General features: G+C 39.7%; 1 protein-coding gene across 1 annotated transcript in view; it reads left to right on the top strand.

Moving 5' to 3' along the window:
- The window catches only part of EDIL3 (EGF like repeats and discoidin domains 3), a 1,526,861-nt gene that overhangs the window by 540,053 nt on the left and 969,670 nt on the right, over window positions 1–17,138 (top strand). The window contains exon 4 of the mRNA XM_069224820.1: window positions 13,706–13,735. Within this exon, the coding sequence (XP_069080921.1) occupies window positions 13,706–13,735 (30 nt within the window). The remainder of the gene's footprint in view (window positions 1–13,705; window positions 13,736–17,138) is intronic.

Raw genomic sequence — 17,138 nt, 5'->3', positions numbered from 1 at the left:
GCAACATCACAAAATAAAAGGAAGGAAGGAGTGTTGAACCTTTTCACACACTCAACCCCAGTCACAGATCTAGGTTTATTTTGCTTGCCGCATCACACCAGTTTGGACACAGCTGTATGCAAATCAGTCTTGCCCATGTTCCCATGGGAACAGTATAGGCCGATCTGGCAAGCCAGGTCCCCTCTGGACCAGAAACAAGCATCCTGAGACCGTTTTTGGGGTATCACCCCTCAGCCTGAACTACCAAGGCAGGACCTCCCTGGACTGGAAACAAGCATCCTGAGACCAGTTTCAGGGTATCATGCCCCATCAGCCAGGCTAGCTTGAATCCAGTGGTGCAGCGAGCAAGGGACCCACATGTGGGCATACCCCTAGCCACTAAGAGCTCATATAGCAACATCACAAAATAAAATGATGGACAGGGTGTTGAAACTTTTTAAATACTCACCCCCAGTCACAGATCTAGGTTTAATTATCATTATTTTGCTTGCCACGTCATCCTAGTTTGGACACAGGCATATGCAAATCAGTTTTGACACTGCTCCCAATGGATTCTGTTTGATGAATCATCAAGAAACATTTCTCAAAACAGTTCATACACCTTAACCCTTGCTTAGCTCTGGGACCAAAACCTGACAGCCTTAGGGTGGTCATCCCCCAGCTTTTTTCCTGCCTCCCTTAACTTTTTTTGACACTGTTGTTGCTGGTTTTAGGACTCTGCACTCTTTACCACTGCTAACCAGTGCTAAAGTGCATATGCTCTCTCCCTTAAACATGGTAACAGTGGTTCATTCCCAATTGGCATATTTGATTTACTTGTAAGTCCCTAGAAAAGTGCACTACATGTGCCCAGGGCCTGTAAATTGAATGCTACTTGTGGGCCTGTAGCACTGGCTGTGCCACCTACATAAGTAGCCCCTTAACCATGTCTCGGCCTGCCATTGCAAGGCCTGTGTGTGCAGTTTCACTACCACTTCCACTTGGCATTTAAAAGTACTTTTCAAGCCTTAAACAACCCTTTTTCTACATATGTCACCTCTAAGGTAGGCCCTTTGTACCCTATGGGGCAGGGTGCTATATAGGTAAAAGACAGGACATGTACTTGTGTGTTTCATATGTCCTAGTAGTGGAAAACTCCCAGATTGGTTTCCAATACTGTGAGTCATGCTCCTTTCATAGGATAGCATTAGGGCTACACTCATATACTGATTGAGTGGTAGATTATGATCAGAAAGGGGTAACCACGTCATGTTTAGTATGGCCCGAATGGTAATGGAAAATCCTGCTTATTGGTGAGGTTGGATTTTATATTACTAATTTAGAAATGCCACTTTTAGAAACTGAGCATTTCTCTGCATTTAAAATCCTTGTGTGCTTTACAGCCTGTCTCTAATCAATGTCTGGGCTGGGCTGGTTGACAGCTCCCTTGTGCATTTCACCCAGACAACCACAAAGGCAGGACACTCAGTCACACCTGCACTCATCTGCATACTGAATGGGTCTTCCTGGGCTGGAAGGCTGGAGGTCCTGCCACTTACATATTAAAGGCTAGTGGCCTGCCCTCACACAATGGACTGCCAAACCCCCTACTGGGACCCTGGCAGACAAACCTGCACTGAAGGTGACCTTGTGCACTGCCTTGCAGCTGGAAATGTGACGCACAGCCTACCCGATCTTCGCACAGCCAAAAGAGACTGACACAGCCCGACTTCCCAAGTGAAGAATCGACATAGCACCTGCCGTGCACCAGAAAATTTGACGCATCACAACACCTGTGTCTTTTTTCCTGCAAGCCCAAGATTTCCCTGCATCATCCCTGGGCTTTATAAAATGATCCCCGCATCGTAGTGAGAAACCACTACTGCATGCCTGAAATCGACACAAAGCCCCTTGCAGTGTGAAAAGAAACAACACACCGTCTGTGCTACGTCGGAAGATCTGATGCACACCCGATTTTTCCATGCATCTTCTCCTCTGCAGTCTCCATGCATTATATTTTTGACGCAAACCAGGCACTTTGTGCCAACAAGAGACAACTGTTAATTTCTAGGGTTTAAGACTCTTTTTAATCTTGCAAAAGTGATATCTCAAATCTTTGTTGTTTTGACATTAATTTAACCAGTTAAATATCATATATTTTTAAAAAACCTGTGCGGTGTTCCTTTGTGGTGTTTTCACTGTGTTACTGTATGATTTATTGCACAAATACTCTACACATTGCCTTCTAAGTTAAGCCTGACTGCTCAGTGCCAAGATACCAGAGGGTGAGCACAGGAAAATTTGTTTTGTGTGTGACTTACCCTGACTAGGATTGTGGTCCCTACTTGGACAAGGGTGTATACCTCTGCAAACTAGAGACCCCATTTCTAACGATACATATATATATAAAGTTTCTGTGATGTTGCTGGAGTTGGTGTGCCCCTTCCCCAGCGGGAGTCCCATGAGAGCACAGGATTTTGAGTCTGGAGTGGGATGAACAGGTGAATGCTGTGCATGAAGGAGGAATTGGCTGCCAAAAGTGGTTTAGGCTCTGGGCCAGGCCCTGTGGCCATCCCTACCACCTCTCCCCCCCACCAGTGTGCATAGCCCTTGGAAGATTGGTTGCCCTAGGGGAATGGATGGAGGACCTGGCAACAGGCCAGGCCCTCTGACCATCTCCACACCGTGCACTGCAGGAGGCCCTGCATGGCGGTGTTGCCATTATGTATGGTAATACATTTTTAGTTTACTTTAAAAAAAAAAAAAAAAGAAATTTGTAAAAAAAACTAAAGTTGAAGTGATGCTTGCTGAAATTGTAAGTTTAAATGTAATATTTTAAAGGAAAAAAATCACTCAAATTTTTCAGATTATACTTATTGCAGTTAGCTATAACTCCATGCACAGCTTATGACTTCACATATTACAGCACTCATGAAACGTTCTGTGACATCATTGATAACATTACTGTTGACATCTGAACTGGCATCATACCACAACGCTGTCAGGGGCATAGCTTGGTCAGTATGTCAGGGAGGGTTTTAACTTCCTATTTCTCGACAATTACACTGGCACATGATGTTAAAATACATTATACAACAAGCAGTGGACAGGGAGAGGAATGTGTATTGGTAGGGTACCACGTGAAAGAAAGTACATAATTTAGTGAAATAACCAACACTTTTTAAGACTTTCCAAACACAGAGAGGGGGAGAGTGTGTGTGCGTTTTTTGTCTGTGTGTAAAAATTCCTGGTGAAATCTGATAGAACCTCACCACACTGGACTGAAAGCACTTGCACCCAACTATTTATCACAAAATAAATTTATTAGTGTGATGTAACACCGCACACATCCCCCTGAAGCTATGTCCCTCAACACTGTGGTTGGGAGAGAAGCAAGTTATAGTTACTTGAAATAGCAAATAATTATAACTGTCGAATAACAGTTTTTTTCAGATTAATATCTTACATTTAAGCTGACATTTCTGTTTAGCTATAACATCGCTTTACCCTTTGTTCATATATATATATATATATTTATATATATATATATATGTATATATATATATATGTATATTCTTTTTTTGAAATGTAAACATCGCTTTACCCTTTGTTCATATATATATATATATATGTATATTCTATTTTTGAAATGTACAAGTTGTGATGCCATAAACCTACTCAAACAATTTGTATATATATATATCTGTCTATGCTATTACTTAGTGTGTGGGAGGTTTTTATTTTGTTACAAATCATTTGATCAGTTCCAAAGAGATCAATCATTATTGATAACTTTCAATTACTGAGTAGTCAAGTTATTTATATTTGTGTGAGGGTGGGTATATAGATACATTAATTTATGATTTGGGTGTATGTTGAATGAATTAGTGCAGCATGTGACGATTGTAATATTTGGTACTCAAAATAATGTTCTTCCATGTGTGTTACCTTTGTGTACTAGTTTAGATTATCTGCTATTGCCACTCTTCTGCTACTGCCCTCAGGACTGCCAGTTATTCATCCTAAATCATCATTTATTGGAATGCATGATGTATGAATTTATTGCATAACGTAGCTATGTATTGCACATTAGGCATATACATGTTATGAATGTCCCCAAATATAAAGAGTAATTTCATTATGGATGAATGTCCTTTTGTGGATTTTTTTCTACTTCTAAATTGACCAACAGTTTTTAACAGTTAGCTGCATGTGTTTCTGTTGCAAATTCTGAAGCCAGTTCACATTTCTGTAACCAGCTCTTAAATGGTGTCAATTTGCTGTAAATTGATTAAGCTCCAGTTTCCTAATTTCAGAAATCTAAAATGCTGTGGGCAATTTAATTTACGCTTAATCTAAATATCATTTTTATATGCAAAGCCTCCAAAAGCGACATTTTAATTTGCTAAGTCCCATCTTTCCTCAATGAACAGATGCACATCTAATTTCCGATAGGCCATCGGATCAATTTCCATTGTACAGCTATTCTCTGCATATAGATTGTTATAGAAACGAGCAATAGAGAAATGGTCTGCCTACAGCCATTTGTGCAACCTGTTTCCCATTTAGCACATCCACATTGCTCTCAATTTGAGGTCCAGAGAATATACTCTGTATGCAAAAATGAAAGCTGACACGCTGGTTTATGGGCAACTCATTTTTCTAGTCAATCAGGACATGATGTGACTTTATGAATATTGTTAACCATAGATGGCTATACTCAAATTTCCAGATCGTTATCAAGCCTTTTTATTGGTTAGGAAGCTTACATCACATAATGACAATTTCTCTAATGGAACTCCATAATGTCAACCTGATGATTAATCACCTGCATAAAAAGCTCAAAAGCCACTACAGCACTCTTTCTAGCTCCCTCACTCATAGGACAAATCCTGACATAGTTTGTTCTCATATTATTACACCATTTAAGCACATCAGACATACTCGCTCACAAGATGTCACAATGCCCATCAACTCTTACACACTCTAAATTCCTAGGTCCTCTTGCCTTTCAGAGATGATAGCACATCCTATCTCTAATACTTTCAGAACTAGACACTCCAAGCAGCATCTTAGATCAATCTTCTGAAGCAATTTCAAGAGACTCAGCATTTTACATCTTCACCTCATGAATGAAAGACATTAAAGCAGAAGATGCAAAAACTTGGTAGGATGCCCTTAAACGTAAAGGTTCATTTTTCATAGTTCCTTCTCTTTACAATGCCTAACTGTGGAGATTGGCAACACAGCGCGTAGACCAATGAGGCTAATTATTAAATATAGGCTACTTCACACTCAAGTCAGTTTTGGGGAGGATTTCATAGACTATGCAACTAAGCAGCTTGTGTGAAAATAATTTAGTAGCTGATTTCAACCTCATTCAGATTGTGGCATTTTGATGATGGAAACTCCTGCCTCCCGTTTTCCAATCAAACAGCCCTCAGGTTTTAACCTTCACCGATAAGGAGATTAAAGTGGATGACAACTATGAAGGTGGAGCTAAACCCACAGTGAAGGAGTTCTGCCTGATATCCCCAAACAATTACCAAGAACTGCCCACAAACTGAAGTTAAAGCCAGGAATTTACATGTAATATTGTCTCCTCTGAAAAATCCCTGGGTGTTCATACTATATAAACTACTTCATTTTGAATTTTATGTCAAAGTGATGGGCAGAAATGTTGGATCCCATATAGAACGCCTCAGACATCCCAGTCCGTTTTTTCATAACATGTCCTCAAGATGGCTGTACAAGTCTATGGTATCCTAAGCATTGATAATAGAAATGGTTTGTGCCTGGTACCTCTCAAGGAAGGATCTATTTGTGGCAGCCAGTTTTTTTCTATCTAAAAAGTGTATCAGACCTTTCCTTATATTCCTGGCACAGCAATCCCTAAAATTCAGGTCTCTATATCAAACATCATGTCTCACCTGCAAGGCAATAACCCTCGTTACTTGTATCAGAAACTTCAGATTTCCAGAAGAAACTGAATCCAAAGAAGTGAAGACATCCTCAAGATTGACATGCGATGTTAAGAAAAAAACACATTGAAATGCTCCTTCTTCACTATTGCACCCTAGATTTAGATTGCTTATACAACACATATCAGATTGGCTCTTTAAGTTTCCTCATTCACGTAGTCATTTATATTTGTATAGACCTCCTCTTAATCTTTCCATTCTGCAATTAGGATATTTGCATAACTTATTTATCTGAAAATTTCGGCTAAGTATTCTCGCTCGCTTTGACCTGGATTAGCATATTTATTTTGTCAATTACCTTTATTTAATATATATATCCTGACCTTCTGCTTTATGACCAGGCACTCCAAACAATGTGTTGACAACATGGGCCATTGTGCTTTATCTTATGTAAATGGTTCTGGTCGTACTATATTAAAACAAATAAAGGCAACTTTTCACCAGTGATAAGAATTTCTAAAGCCCAATATTTAGCATGGGAATGTTTGAAGATAAATACATGCATACACTATGGCAATATTTATTTTTTAAAACAACTGAATCATCATTGAATTTGTAGAACACATTTGAAACCAATATCTAGTCAGAAGTTGAGTAATGCTTAGACTTGAGGAAACAGGGAAGAAATGATTTCTGGAAAAATTCTACTGCATAGTTAGATAATTCTGATATTGTGCCAGGAATTAAGTCACTGTGAGATGTTGACGCTGCTTTCTATCCACGTGAGAATGCAGCTGGATACTTAAAAGGGGAAATGATTATCTCCTACAGTTCGGTATTCATAAATCATTAAAGCAGAGTAAACACATTGTTATATTTATTGTGCATGCTACTTTAAAGGAATTCTTTTTATTCTAACCCTGCTCTCTTGCTAGGCTCTGCTGTAGACGTTCTGGCGTGAGAATGTATAGGGGCAGTTGAGAGGTGTGTGCTGAACTTGAGGCAGGCATTGCGCTGTTCTCTAATAAACCTCTTAAACTTTGATTTGGACTCCAGAATCGTGAATGTAACACACATTCTTAGCTGCCCTCCGATTCTGCCTCGAAATAGTGGCAAAAGCAACAAAAGCTGCACTGTAGTTTGTGAAAACGTGTTTCTCGCTGAAGACCTTTACGCGAAACAGCAACTTCATGGTAATCTCACAATGGCTCCAAAATAGCCCCCATTCATTTCAACGGGCATATGATCCCCTATGTGCCTCATCATTAATCAGTGTCTTACTTTCTACTATTAGAACAATCATATCCAAAACTATCTCAGACGCTGACCTCACGTACACAGCCATCTCCCTAGGAAGTCGGTGAATCAAGAGCATACCACTGCCACATACACGGCTATCCCTGAAACTATCCATCTTTTTCCTTTGTCAGTGCACTTGTCTTCCAAACCTTTTCTGCCAAAAGCTTTCAAGGCTACCGAGCCACAAGAACACCAACTCCAGCATTGACACCCACATCACTAACGTCAACAAGATGTTATAACAAGGTTCCATAGTCTTCCCTTTCCTAAGTACCCAATTTCATACAGCCATTGTCGTTGCACTTACAAATGCTGATCTAGACTAACCTACTACTTCCTGCAGAGGCTTAGCAAAATACCAGCTTGATGGTCTCTTAAATGTCCAGTCATTGGCACCACTGGGGTTCAACAAACTTGCGCTCATGAAGTCAGGACATATCCTGAAGCATGTCCTGATGCACAATATTGAAACATCAAATAAGTTACCATCAGCCCAACATTAGCTTGAGTACTCACTGATGGCAATCCAGGTTCTAAATACTGTGCACCAACCTTAGCCAAAATTGTAATTAGCATAAGAGTAATTGTTGTCGAAAAGCTCACTCACTCATCAAATAAATGGTGGTTTTATGTAAAAGATTTTCAGCTCTGACTTTTCAATCGAATAAACCATTCAGTGAAGCTAACAGCATGGTAATTCAGGGAACAGCTGGACTTCAGCCTTATGCAAGTGGCTTCTCAAACATTAATAGCTTACAATGTATACACAATCCGACACAATTGGCCCTCAATTGGAAGAATCAAAAATATGAAACACCCACCTTAAAACTCCTTTGAAAAGAAGTGATTGAACTGAAGGTCCTCTGAACCATGTACAAACTGCTGTGTAACAATGGCCCAGATACCATACATCAGAGACCAGCGTAGGACCACTGGTCAACCAAAGTTCAAAAGATTATAACAAGAGCCAGATTCTGTAGAGTGCATGTCCACAGCAAACTAAAGCTCTCCTTCCAGCACAAGACCACATGCAAACTATTCATTTTTGAGGAATCTGCTAAAAACCAAAACTGTGACTGAAATAAGAAAACCCTCACCCATTGACAAAGACTATCAAATGACAGACTCATGCTGTATGTTAATTCAATCAATGTATGTCTGTCTTTTACTAAATTCCTCCTGTACACTCACACTACTAATGCCTGCCTACTCCAACTTTCAGTACAAAGGCCGTTTTGTAAAAAAAACTAGTGTAGAGGCCCCCACCTATACCCGTCCCCACCTATTCAAATATAGAGAGTGCGGTCTGAAGTGACAAAGAGCAGCATGCTGGTGTACATGAAAAATCATCGTAATTTGGTGAAATTCTGACGACATTAAGAGAAATCATGCTTATGGAGTACACCTCATCTATACTAGAGCATTTCTTTATTAGTTCATATGGAAACCTGTTCTGCTGAATATCAATTTTAAAATCGGTTTGGGTCTACCTGCAAAGCTGATACTGCATCATCTACTAGACCTTAGTTTGCTATTTCGTCAATTACAATTTAGATGATCACCAATGCTTGGTGACATTATTTGAACCTTTTGTGTTTGCTACATCTGTAGCTTAAACACTGACAACTGCATCCTCCCTCAAATCCTTAAAAACCTAAATTAGTAGACTTAGGCTCCTAGTATTCACCTATGACCAAGAACCTAGTTTCCATCACCATACACCTTGAACTTGTAAGAGTAACCAGCAGCTGCTTCTTCCAACTTTACCTCCTCATTTCACTATCTGTTTCATTTCACACAACTGAAAACTAATCAGTCTGATATCATAATCAGCATATATTGATCTCTTTAGCCTTTCCAAAAAATCTGATTTGCCGTCCGAAGATGGCACACAACTGATAAACTTAATCTTCGTGTGCTTGCACTTAAATTTGCGTGCAGCTATGAATTCCTCCTTCAGCCTCTGAGCCACTGTTCTATCTTGGTGATCACACTCTAGTAATGTAGTGGCAGGATGTGAGTCATGAGGCACTGCACTATGGAGTAGCTCTGCACCTGCTTGTCATTAAAACTTGAAAATTACAAATGATTTTCATCAAATGGTTATTGTTCATTTAATCACGTATTTCATGTAAAAACTCCTTTTTGCATAATTTCGTGTTTTCCAGTTTAAAAATTTCCATTTAACATTTGTATTGTGCAAGGCCCCAAAGTAACTCCTGATTGCCCTCATCAAGGTCAAATTGCATCAAGATACATGTCCCTCAGATCGTTAGGATCAGCAAGTGTCCAGAACGCATGTGGAAGGGCTCCACTGTTTGTAGACTATCTCAATTCATCCCAAAACCCAGGACTCCGCCCTTGATTGGAGACAAGACCTACGGGGTAGACTAGGTAGAAACATGTAAGAGTAGGTAAAAGCGAGGCACTGGATGAACACTCTAAACGCCAAAACTAGCGAACATGACCCATTTCTGTTGCGGTCTTCATTTTCTCTGTCTTATTTTGCTGACTGTTGGATTCTGAGTGTTTTATTTACCACTACTGCAATTTTGTAAACTGGCTCAATTTTCCCTTAAAGTCCTTGCTGTACTTTAGTGCTTCCTGCTGGGCCTATTTACTTTCCCATATGTTCAGTGTATATAATGGCTAAGTGCACCCATAGCATGAAAAGTTAAATGCCATATGTGGGCTGCAGAGTGAATTTTCAACACCCACGTATTTGACGAAAATATGTCTGGCAGGAGTACCAAGGTGCTCTTGCTGGCTGTCCTTTAAGTGCCCCCACAGTGACCCATGCCAGGCAAAAATGCATTTTCCATGTAGGACAAATCTATTTTATATAATCCTTGATCAGCAATATAGTGAGCTGTATTCTAATATATGAAAATAGAGCACACTACATATTGGGGTCAGTGTGCTCTTTTAGTCAAATTAAACCCCAATTATATTTCACTGTGTGGACTTTGCTTGACTTTTCCATGAGCAGGCTTAGATGAAATTGCATTTTTTACTTCCTGTTTCTGCCGGGGATAATGCTAGAACATGCTCAAGATAATACTCTTGAGGTGATATTTGATGGATTATAAATTAATTGAAACAGAAACATTACACCATATCCTTTGATTTAGTATTGTGTTGGCCGGAGTTCCCTTTCTCTACTGTTTGGCAAGAATTATTGGCAATGTTTGGTAATCAGCCTTAGACTCTGGTCCATTGAATTTGAACTTGTATTTGCAGTCGTGGAGAATCCGTTTATGAATAATGGATCGAATGCTTTGGTCCAACCTGGACACCCAAACAGCCTTTTGCACAAGTTTGAGATTTGAGTCTTTCTGTAAGTACATTCCTGGATGCTATTGCTCTAATCTGTTTTTTGTTTTGAAGCACACTTTGCACATTCAAGTGATTGCACTTGTGCTCATGCTTTGTAATTATTCCTTTTGTGAACTGAGAATTTTTATGACCTGTTCATGAACTTGTAATCATGTCTATTCTATGTTTAGGTTATTCACTTTGAAGGTTGTGTAGCTCTCTTCACCTGCAGATGGTCACCTCTTATAATAAGTATCTCTAATTTCCCTTACGTTTCTGGATCAGTTCTTAATGAAAAGGGTTAATTCCAATTATTGGCTAGCAGTCAGACTCCCAGTAGTAGGACTGCATCTCACAACTGAAGAATTATTCACTGTAAATGTATCGCATAGCAGCCCTCTAAAATGCTCACTATCAGGAGAGTTCATTTGTATTTAACTTTTTAATTGACAACATAGCTTGGAGGTATCACAAAAGCCTACATTTGTTATTCACAAGGATTATAACATGTTTAGAAAAAGAAATGCTAATGGAAATATGACCACATTTCCGTGTATTTAAAATGTATTAAAGTTCATTTTTATTAAATCTTTGTAAAAGGGGTACCCTTAGAATTTTTATGACTTGGGATAGGAAAACAGAATGTCTAAAGTGCAAAATATAGCGTGTTGGAGATTGATCTGAACCATATACTCGGAATGGGAGGATGTCCCTTTCACATACCTGCAGATCTCCAAGATACTGTGTTTGTTTCTCAGTTTGGCAAATGGGAGAAGGGCAGTGTCCCTACTATGTAAATCACTCATAAATTAAGATATATGAGATCTGTCTAGTCTACAGGATAAGTGGTCAGCTGACACTGAAATTGAGCTGATGGGGGAGGACTGGAAGCAGATACTCTATCGCTCTCCCAAAGTTTCCAGGAAACCAGGATTTAAGTTTTAACAACTTAAATTCTACCCTTGCAGCGGAATTTCCTAGGTGCAAGGATTAGGACAGGCATTTTTACCACATGATGCATTCATGCCAACTGATAACAAAATACTGGAGAGGACATTGAACAGATAAGGAGTGCTAAAGCCAGAATTATTCCTGTTGGCCTTTATGCCCTGCTGGGCGAAAAAGAAACTCAGAAAAAAAAAATCCTAGATGCTGCTCTGTATTTAAGAAATGTATACCCATGGCACGGAGAACATCCAAGGCTCCACCGATTGCTTGAAATACAACTCTTTGTACCCACTGGGAGGAGTTAGAGTGCAGTCCTCAGGGCGGAACAGCACAGAGGGGTAGGTGTGGCTGACATTATGGCTTGCGATGAGATCATACTTTTGATCACTAATATGGCAAATCATAAGAAACCACCCTGAACTTCTCTAAATGGGACAATCAACATGTACGGGCTAATGGTCTAAATGGAAAACACAAAATGTTGTAAGCGTGCCGAACGAAGGCCCATAGTCAAACCAGAGAGCATGCCTCGACTTACACCTGAAGCTGAACCTCCAAACTGATAGTCCCTCCATCGTTTCCTGGTGCTTATATGGATTATTCATTACCATATACTGCTCTCTCGACAGGATAAAACAAATCTCTCCCTATTTGTTAATCAATGCAGACTTATACGATTGGTTACAGAAGTATGCAGCACATGACTGGACTGGGCTACAACAAAAGAAAAGGAAATTATAGATAAATAGATTTTGCTTGGTTCATAGCCGAATTAATGTGGTTATAGGAAAATTAAACCCGGTTTTTGCTGTCCTTACCTCTCTGACGTACTGTTTTTGTAGAATGCAAAACATCATGCAGAAGAAAGTTAATTTTAATGACAATATAATACGTGGAAGCTTGCAATCATAGTAAAATAATCTGCTCTAGTTTTCTTGCTGTAATTCTATAGTGACATATGTAGTCACCTGTAATAGAAAGTGAAGTAGAAGCACAACTGTATTAAGCTAATCTAATTGAGTTTTGATGTCCTACCTAGTGCCTCTTGGCAGAGCGAGAAGTGAAGGGTAAAAGCTGACCACTCAGCATAATTACAGGTTCAGTTTAAATAATAAAAACGAACACTTGCTTTTCTATAATTCTGATCTGTTTTCTAAAATAAACCGTGATCAGCGAGGAGAAATTACAGTGATGGTAAAATGTTTACTTTTGCATGTCATTAATCATTACAGGAAAGAAACTCTCTGCCTGTTTCTAAAGATTCTGAGTAACAGCATTGGTTCTTTCATTTGGCAAACAAAATAATTTTAATGTACTTGGCAACAAATTAATAAGTACATGTTGGTGTGTTTCGTTTATCACTACATATGTTGCTGTAAATCACATGTCTGTAACCAAACGATCTCTTACATTTTAAGAGTAAGACCCGAAGGATTTAAGCAGTTTGTGGGAAAGGTGATGTTTAACCATGCCTTATTTGGACTAAACTAATCTGAGGAGAAGCAAATTGTAAGTCACCTTGGAGAGCCAGAACTAAAGGATCCTGACCTTCGGCTTTGTTCCTCTATATCAGTTGTCTTCAAACGTTTTAATGCCTTGCTCCCTGCAGTGGAAATAAATTAACTGGGGACCACCTCCAAATATTTCTCAATTATTCTGTTAAATTGACAATGTTTAAATATGTCTAGACTTATGCAAACATTGCAGTTAAGTTCTAATACTGTTTTAAAAATACAAACAAATACATGATTGCTGAGCGTAATATTCTGGTCAGGCAGGCCTCACTAATGTGTAAATGTATCTACAGTGTGATTATTGGAAGTAGGAGAGAGGGTTTAAAGAATGTTTGGAGTACTCCCTGCTAGGATATAAATGACAAAACACGTTAATGATGGCCCAGGGCAGAGCGCTCATTGTTTCCGCTTAAAACAAAGCTCTGTTATCAGAACAATGCTTCTTTTTGCAGGAGTCTGGTGCCAGGCTTGCAATCATTTGAGGCCCCCAGTGGGGGGGTGGGGGGGGGCACCGGGGCCTGCCCCCCCAGTTTGGAGAACCCCTCCTCTAAATGGTCAGAGAACTCCTTGGGGACTATCATTATCTTTTTAATATGCGGGAACTACATTCTATATATCTAATCAGATGCAGACTTAATAATGTATTGTAATAACAATAAATCTGCAGATGTTTAATGCGTCATTGATGTAACATGCACATTTTTTTTTTTTTTTTTTTTTAATATTCAGCATCATATGAAGAAGACCCAACGTCAGCAGGTAAGGTTACTTAATTACTTAAACACATTTCTAATTAGCATGGTTTTCGTTTTTCTTAAATTTAATATATCCTATTCATTTGAATATTATTGTTAACATAAATGGGTTATGTATATGTTTTTTTCCTACTTGACCAATGTATTTCGGATTTAATATATTTGACTCTTTTACTAATGTTTAATTGGGGCCAAAACAGGTAAGGAATAGAGAAACAGTGTGTATCTTCTGCCTGCATGGGTAGTGTTAAGGGCTACTGCACCTTCTTACATAAATGACTGAAAAAGCCAATAGGTCTGGGATATTTTAGGTGAATGTGTTATTATAGTCACTCTACATTGTGAGAGACTATTGTGTAACCTCCATATTATTGCAGTCACACTTACAGATTTAGAAACTATGAATTACTTGGAGAAAAGAAAAAATCTGGAAGGAGTCTCTTACTTCTTCCCTACTGAGAGATGCTCAGCTAGGAGGTCTGGCAGAGAAACGCTCTCCTCCAGGTGGTAACAGAAGTTAGAATTTTGCACAATGTGGTTACTTATTATATACTATTAGTCTGCAAATCACAGCGTATTAGAATCATTTTAAATATTGTAAACACCTCACCAGTCATTACACATATTAGAGCAAGGATTAGATAAACCCCAATCTCATTTCATTACACACTTAATCTAAGCTCTACCTGATGTATAACGTCTGTCTAACAGTATGGTTTTCTAAGTTCATCATAATGTACCGAATGATGTAAAGCCTCTGTCTTCTTTATTGTGCCATTAGGCCTGAAGTCAGAATTAAATGTTACAGCATCCCTTCAACAACAGGTCCGTCCATTCCACCATGCCTCTGCACCTTTTTCTTATATATGGTGCCTTGTGACGTGAGTACGTATCAGCACATGCTGGGTGCCCATTTTGATACACAGTAGTGAACAATATGTCTTGTTCAAAATATAGACAAAAATATCCACATAAGCCTTTTACTGCACTTTCCTTCTGCCTACAAGATGGAACTCGCAAGTACATCTTTCCCTGTCGTCACATTTCAGGCACTGTGGTTATGAAAAAACTAGCAGAGTATGGAAACTTTCTTCTTAAACTTGTTATTAGCATGCTTTTGTATGGATTGACTGAAAGTGTGTGAGTGCAGAGTGGCCTAAGAAGGAGTGCTTTGGGATTGCGTCTCTGTGGCAGAGGCTACACAAATCATGTTGATGCAAGTGTGTAGTTGTGCCTACCAATGAGTGTGGGAGATAAGGTGGATTTGTTCATGCACACAGATATCTACAACCTTTGAAATGTCCTGTGTTACAGTGTTTCATCCGTATTGAATATGGCCATAGGAAATGCCAGGTGGTGAAAGCATGCTAGATTTAGGGGGTGCAATCTTGCACCATATGCAGTATATAATCTGGAGACCATGAGCATGGCAAAGAAGCAAGCCATAGGGGGATTCCTCCTGACTGCTCTTGTATATATTAACTAGTACATATTTTACTGTCTCTGTGTCATCCAAATTCTTCTTGACTGCCATCCCACACAACTACCTCTTTACTTAATATGTTTCCTTCTGTCATATCACGTCTCACACTAATTATACTTTTTCTTCCATCCCTATCTGTTGGCCAGAAACCTAAAACTGGCTACCCATGAAGCAATGTTTCTTCTGCCATCAGCAAGAACTCTTTATTCTCAAGGGCCCTTCCTCATTCCCTCTGTTATTTGACTTCCTTTATTCTTCTGGTCTCTCTTTTCTTTTCCCCCTATCCCTTCTACATGTTCTCAGTATTAACAGGTGACCTTATGGTTGCTTGAAGAGCTATACAGGTAAGAAATATAACATGGCTTAAAATAACCACAGCCAACGCCAACAACTAAAGCCTCTTTTGCCTGAAATTCTAAAATATTTCTTTACTTTACTGATGTACTAGTTTTCTCTCACGCACTCTCTATTTTTGCCTTTCGCTCTTGGTCTTATAATGTTCCTTTGTGTAGAAAATGAGAGTATTAACTAAAGGGAGGAGTGGCAACCCACTTCAAATAAAAATCACAATCTTTGCTAGGGTGACACACGAAAATCACTGAATAAACCCATGCTGAACGCTCTGGTAGCTTGGCACAAAGCAGTGAGGCGTAACTTGGACAGAAAGTTTTTATGCAATACTCAAACAGTAATAAAGTGAACACACAGCACAAGGAAATCCCCAATCTAATTAGCAAAAATAGAGAACATAGAAACTTTCATGAGGAAAAGTGTTTTTTGATGAGTCGTCAGTAGTTTTAATCCAAAGCGGAGCTCGACAGGGGGTTGCTGAAGAGCAGGATCCCAATCAGTCATCTACAAAGGCAGGAAAACCCTGAGTGGGTAAAGTCTGAAGTGCAGGCTGAGGAAGGCCTTGATGTTGATGGAATGCTACTCTGCATTTCTTCCGGAGAAGCCCTCAACGTTCAGAGTGAGAACATTTGCTAAAACTCATATCTCCTTCAGCAGGGAAAACTGGCAAGTTGAGGCTGACCGGTGATTCAATGTGGTTCTCAACCCAGAGAGTTGACAAAAAGTTTCTAAGTCCAACTTCATGCAGTTTGGGGGACAGGAGAAGTATACCCTAGCACCAGCCAAATTTCCAGAGCCTAGGGAGCACCAGTTGGGGAGAAGGACTCACTCTAACAGAGGTCAGAAGCAGGCTCCAGGGCTGGTCCAGTTGGATCTGGTTGGCCTCAGAAACCATAAGGAGAGAGGCCTGTGGAAGCTTGCGGTCTCACTGTAGCTCAAACAGAAGATCAGCTAACTAACATTTGGACTCACTTCTGATGTCCTGGGTTTAAGGCAAGCAGGACCACTATTCCTTCAAGTTCTTCAGACAGCAAGGCAATCCTTCTTTTGATTCTTCCTGGATCCAAGAGTGTTGAGGAGAGGTCTGTGGGGGTACATGTTTGTGCTTAGTGCCAGCCTGTGGGTGGAGGGCAAGCCTTTGTCCACCTTCAAGAGTTCTCATCAGTTCCTCTTCTCCCTCTGGGTTGCATATCAAAATGAGACAAAGGGGATGGGGCAGGCCTAAGTATGACCTTTAGCTGCCAATGACAAAGTAGGCATCCTTTGAAAGTCAGGAAAGGGCTGGGCACAGTCCCAGGCCATCTTGTCAGGGAAGATTACCCCTCCCTACACCCAGAGAAGAAATTCAAGATAATAGTGTACCCAGTGGGTGAGCCATCATTGCTCCACTGGAAAATTACCTTGGAGCTTTTTCACTGTCAGGATATGTAAAACATTCAATATAAATGCCCTGGTTTACAAAGGATGCAACCTGCCCTATATGCTTTTAAGGACTAACACAGGGGTGATTTATAAACATTGAAAAGGAAGGTTAAGCCCTGGCAAAAGGTTTATTTTCCAGGTCGAAATGACA

This window comes from Pleurodeles waltl, chromosome 1_1 (assembly GCF_031143425.1).
Source record: "Pleurodeles waltl isolate 20211129_DDA chromosome 1_1, aPleWal1.hap1.20221129, whole genome shotgun sequence".
Taxonomy (NCBI): Eukaryota; Metazoa; Chordata; class Amphibia; order Caudata; family Salamandridae; genus Pleurodeles; species Pleurodeles waltl.
The sequence above is the reverse complement of the archived record's forward strand: the minus strand, read 5'-3'. Positions and strand labels throughout refer to the sequence as shown.